Raw genomic sequence first — 6,041 nt, forward strand, 5'->3', positions numbered from 1 at the left:
CTTCAACCTTTTCGAATTTTATGAATGATTATTTTAGGTTCAAGTGTGTGTAAGGATTTGGAAACGAGCAGAGTACAGCTGTTTCTGAAGCATGCAGCGCCATCTGCTGTTCAAAACTAAGCTCAGAATCGACTCGAGAAAGAATCGCCATGCATTCGGAAAATCTCAGAATCGATGCTGAATCATTTCTCGATTTGCGATGCATCTAATTATTTTCCAAGCCCTAGTCGACTAGTAGTCCTTTATTTTAAGCATTAGTCGACTAATCACACATTTATTAATAAACCATTTAAATCTTAATAATGAGCCTTTAACTGCCTACATAATAAGCGCTCCAGTGCATACATAAAGCTTGCCACAGCGCACCAGCAAAAGTAATGATTATGAATTTGTCAGGGTAAAACAGTAAGGAGGCTGCATTAACATTTTAATGATTCATTGATAAACCAGTGCTGTCTTTGTTTTCATATTAAGAGATGAAGTCGGCGACACTGGCTCGTCATCTCCACAGGATGCGCCTGTATGCATGTTTCATACGGATTACATGATCTGAGAATATTTGGTTCATCTAGGTTCATTTGAAAGTAGACATTTCGCTCTCAATAGATATGTTTTTATGTCTGTAAGGCAAGTATACACAGAGTTTTGGAGTTTTGCGTTCAAGTTCACAGAGACCGAGACGGCAGAAAGCGCATCCTGTTTGCTTTCATTATTTTACAAAAGCGCAATGTTTTGTTGTTATTGTGAATGCACACAAATAAACATAGAGTCTTTACAGATTTGAAAGATGTATTACTCTTATTATTATTACTGTTCAGCTTCCACTCCACACAGACACTTAAACAGCGCATATTTCTCTAGGTTAACATTAGATTGAACGGACATGTAAAGTTGCTACTACTAACATATTTCAGATGATAAGCCATATTTGAGGATGATGAATGATAGGCGAGCGTTTGGATGTCCTAATAAAATTACAATTTTGGTCGACCAAGCCTCTTCTCGTTGACTAACAGTTAGTCGACTATTAGGGGCAAAATAATATTTTGAATATTCGTTCTGCCTTGTTTACATTTACCTTTCAGAGAAAAAGATTATGGAAACTTACTTCGGGATGCATGATATTATCAGAACGTCATCGGAATCGGCTGATAAAGGCTTAAAATATAAACATCGGACAATATGAAAAATTATGCCGTTATGCCTTGCCGATAAGACCTACTTGTAATAAAATTAAAAGTAAAATAAATAACATTAAGATACTTGCATTTCTGTATAAATAAAGCCATAACTCATGTCATAAAACCATGCGCGTGTTTTAATTTAAAGGTCAGAAGCTATAGCTTACATGAACAAAAAAAAAATCACAAACATGACACTTACATTAAATAATTTTATATATACTGATTTATTCATTAATATGTAATATGTTATATTTTTAAAACAAATTATGAGCTCTAAAAAAATTTCAGACTTTTTACAACTCTTTTGCTTTAGACCATTTACAAATGTTAAATCATAAAATAAAATGTCAAGGTTACCACTGCATATTTCTGATAAAAAAATGCAGTGATTAATATATAGATTATTTATAGTTATTTTCAAATCTTCAATGTACTGTCATTATAAAATAACTTTATTATTTTTGATTTAATTCTAACAAATAAGTTCTTGTTAAAAACTAACCAAAATTAAAAATTATTATATATCGGTATCGGCATCGGCTATCAGGCAAAATGAGTTGAAAATTATCGGCATATCGGATATCGGCAAAAATCCAATATCATGCATCCCTACTTCACGTACAAAATGGTTAAACATGTCTTTCTCAGGAAAATCCCTGGCTCCTGTCAATGGAAGTCCACAATGGCATCTTCCTCAAGTATTATTGGGGTCCAGGCCACATAGGAGCAGTAGGTAAACAAGGAATGCTGTTCCAGAGTGACTACAAAGCCAGGTCCAAGAGCGCACATTTGTTTTGGCCAGCATGGGGCTTTCCCATGACGACAAAGTAAATATTACCCTTTGACAGAGAGCAAAGCCATGCATATAAAACAAAACTTGTTCTTTTCTTTTGCCTCATTTGGGACAATGTATACAGGGCGGAACAGAGACGACAACTACACAAATGAACAATTTAACTTTTCAGAACATCCTCAAACAGTCTCAGAGATGTTAAATGACATCCAGTGCCCAAACCTGAACCTGCTAAATCTTGAGAAGAAAAAAAACTTTGACTGTGTATTTACATTTTCTTACAAATATTTAGTGAATTTCAAAAGTCTTTATCCACTAGTGAAAAAGCTCCAGTTTAATAAATAGTTTAAATTATTAATAAAGTATTTTTAAAACAATTAATACATTTATTATTGGTAATAAATTATTTTATAAGCACAGCAGCATGAGCTAAAAAATTTATCCAGCATGAATTGAAAGTTAACATGATCATTGTCACAAATGTGCTCATTTGATTAGAAATCAATTAGAAAAAGTGCAGAATATTTCTTGAATTCAATTTTCAAAAACTTAACATTTCTCATTTTCAGGTTTAAATGTGCTCTTAGACTTTTGGACTCCACTGCATCAGCTATCACAGCATAAATGCTCTGTTTGTCGGCAGATGTTCTCTGCACAGACTTGTAACTGTACCACTCTCATCTCTCTCTCTGAACACATCTGAAGTTGACCTACCTCTCCCTGATCGTGGAGTACAGACCCTGCCAGTTGCAGCATTGAATGGTGTTGTTGTTGTTCAAGTTCTGCTGCTGGTACTGCTGCACCGTGGTGGCCGATGCCGGCTTCTTAGTGGGGAAGATCTCCGCTGCCATCTTCTTCTTCTTCTTGGTTTTCAAGGTGATGATCTCATAGCACACAGGGGGCAGCTTGGACGAGCTGCTGGGACTCCCCTTTTTGGAGCCTTTACTGGACTTGCTCTTAACTGACTCTGGAAGCATCAACAAGAACGTCAGACATTTCATGTTCCTTCCCTTGGCATCCACCATGAGTGTGTTCACCTGCAGAGCAGTGGAAAAGCATGCAGAGAAGATGTTGGGAAGGAAAGGAAGGATCTGAGAAAGGTGACGACTTGCGCAGAGGGTGAAGAGCCCCCCAAAACACAGCAATTAACTGAAACACAGAAGAAAAAAAGCGAAGAAAGAAGAAAAAAATCCACTCCTAATCTTCACCTTCTGAAAGCACCTTCTGAAAACTGTCAGGGAATATAAGCTCCTTCTTCCACCAGAAGATTAAAGTCAATACGGCGACTGACTTTTCTGTCCTTTGCTTCTAGTTTGATCTGCTGGTGGAAAGCAGAGATGAGTCTCCATAACTGTGCTGCTAGATAAACGTCCTTCTTTAAATGTCTTCTCTCTCCCCTTCAGTATCTGTGACAGTCCCAGATTTAATGCTCCTGCAGTGGTTCAGAAGCAGCTAGTCCACGCTGTCTCTCTTTCTCTCTCTCTCTCCTCCTGACACTCTGACACACACACACACAAACACGGAGCTCTGCAGGATTTGCTTGCCATGGACCTGCGCTCTGACGTGTGTTTTGCTGACTGTGGGGGCTGAATGGACGGATGGAGCGGAGAGCGTAACCCCCTACCGATGGAAGCCAGACATCCCCCACAGTCCATCCAATAAGCACTCTCGCGAGCCGTGATTGGCTGCAGCCACCGTGCGCAGCACCTACTAGAATATGCTAAGACCTCTTTGATTAAAGTGCCAGCCCCTTTCCCCTTAGAATGATGCATTCTGATCTTCAGCATCTCTCTAAGCAGCCTATTGCTGATTAATATTTATAATGTAATAGAAGTCATGAAATATAAAGAGTGTGAAGGAAATAGGAACTCATGTGAGAGCTTTATTTCAACTATTAGATTCATCTAGTTAAATGTCACCCTTTTAAAAGAGTATGGCTCAAATGATTTAATAATATGGTTCAGAGTGATTTCTTGTAAAATAGTTGTAATAGAAATATCAACCATTTAAATTATAATATATATAATACAATTATTAAAATGTGTAATTTAATATTAAATATATATTATAGTAGCATATTCTGTCTTATATTCACCCTCATAAATTGGTGTTTGCAGCCCCATTGTTCCTGTCAAAGATTAAATGAAAGTTTAAATCTCAGTGATGTGCGGCTCAGCACAGAATACAGCTTGTCTTCACCTGTGAAGAGCATTTTCGTTTTAAGTCCCGGCTACTACCATACACATAGCCCTACATGTCATGTTTAATGCATGTAGCACAGAGCTCGGCTCTAGACATCTTTTCTGCTCTCAGTGAATTACATTGCTAAGCCTTTTGTTCCTCAGCCGGGGAACACATCAAGGAACTGAACACATTTCTGTAACAGCACATAAATCTGATGAGATTGCTTGCAGCAGGGTCTGAATTGCCACAATGCAAGACAATCTTATAACACAGATTCAGACTTTACCTATCTATCTATCTATCTATCTATCTGTCTATCTGTCTGTCTGTCTGTCTGTCTGTCTATGTCTATCGTAGTGATAATGCATTAACTGATTGAAAAGATTGTTAAATAGAGTATCTGGCAAGTGTCTTGACATTGCAGATTCTGAAGAGGCCCCTCTGCTTTGGACAATCATTTTTCTCTGCATCTGCTGGCCACCAGGGATGTTGCCCTGGAAACGGTGTTCACAGGATGGTCGAGGACAGCCAGAGAGAAGGTGAGATTTAAGAGAAACTGGTAGAATGAAAGTTTCTTTTCATGATATTTCTGATCTGGATCTGCCTTGATCTGAGCTGTGCCCCTGCTGAAAAAAAGCTTAAACCAGATTTAAGCTGGTCTAGAAGCTCCCACCCTGGTCAAGATGGTGCTCAGCTGGTTTAGATGGCTGGTCAGATTGTTTCCCAGTGTCTGACCAACTGTCAGAATCAGCTTGGGACCAGCAACAGTAAGACCTGCAAACTGACAAACTTTTTTCACCTGAAGGAAAAAGAAACATATTCTTAATGAAAATTGATTCAAGTTGCTACTGTATGAACGAGTAACTGCTGTCAATCCTCTTTTATATTTTTGCGCTTGCCGTGAACACCTTGAATTATAAAGTAAATACACGCAGCTCGTATCTCCAAGTTGTCCAGTACAGTTCCATTCACACAGCGGAGGTTCACCGAAAATGTGGCTGTGAGTCCTTAAAATTTACGAGTGTGAGCTTTGCTGCTGTATCAATGTTGCCTTTAATAATACTGATTTTAATGGATAACTGATTTCACACCTGGAAGGAGTCACGATAACGTTCTGTATATATAATATAATATGATATAATCATGCACTACAGTTATGTTGTCTGCCGCTTTAAATGCTATAGCTCGTTAAAAACGGGTGGGTTCTGATTTGCCAATGTTGTTATCCTTTAGATAGAAAAAAAATAGTTCTTAATGTGATTTCAACTATATCATTCCTCTGTGACGTTATCGTTATACCTGGGGTGTGACCTTCCTATTCTCATAGAATTAGAATTATTGGTAACACTTTACAATAAGGTTCATTAGTTAACATTAGTTAACTACTTTAGTTAACATGAACTAAGCATGAACAATACTTCTACAGCATTTATTAATCTTAGTTCATGTTAATTTCAACATTTACTAATGCATTATTAAAATCAAAAGTTGTGCTTGCTAACATTAGTTAATGCACTGTGAATTAACATGAACTAACAATGAACAACTGTATTTGCATTAACTAACATTAACAAAGATGAATAAATACTGTAATAAATGTATTGTTCATTGTTCATGTTAGTTAACACATTAACATTAACTAATGGAACCTTACAATAAAGTGTTACAGATATTTTTAATATATATATTTTTTAATATATATAAAAAATAAAAAATGTATAAAAAATATATAGACTAAAATAAAAATGACTAAAACTTAATCTCAAATTACAATAAAAACAAAAAATCTTAAAATAAAAAATAATTCAAAATATTAGCAAAACACTGTAATGGTATCTCAATGATAGTGAAATGACACTGCTAGTAAATGAAGCGGTGAC

General features: G+C 36.6%; 1 protein-coding gene across 1 annotated transcript in view; it reads right to left on the bottom strand.

The window, feature by feature from the left end:
• The window catches only part of LOC107739865 (BTB/POZ domain-containing protein 3-like), a 20,539-nt gene extending 16,983 nt beyond the window's left edge, over nucleotides 1-3,556 (bottom strand). The window contains exons 1-2 of the mRNA XM_016552085.1: nucleotides 3,186-3,556; nucleotides 2,692-3,014 (exon numbers count right to left, since the gene is read on the bottom strand). Coding sequence (XP_016407571.1) covers nucleotides 2,692-3,002 — 311 coding nt within the window. The 5' untranslated portion in view covers nucleotides 3,003-3,014; nucleotides 3,186-3,556. The remainder of the gene's footprint in view (nucleotides 1-2,691; nucleotides 3,015-3,185) is intronic.
• Between the last annotated feature and the right edge of the window lie 2,485 nt (nucleotides 3,557-6,041).

The sequence above is a fragment of the Sinocyclocheilus rhinocerous genome, unplaced genomic scaffold, assembly GCF_001515625.1.
Source record: "Sinocyclocheilus rhinocerous isolate Xijiao unplaced genomic scaffold, SAMN03320098_v1.1 scaffold1156, whole genome shotgun sequence".
Lineage (NCBI taxonomy): Eukaryota > Metazoa > Chordata > Actinopteri > Cypriniformes > Cyprinidae > Sinocyclocheilus > Sinocyclocheilus rhinocerous.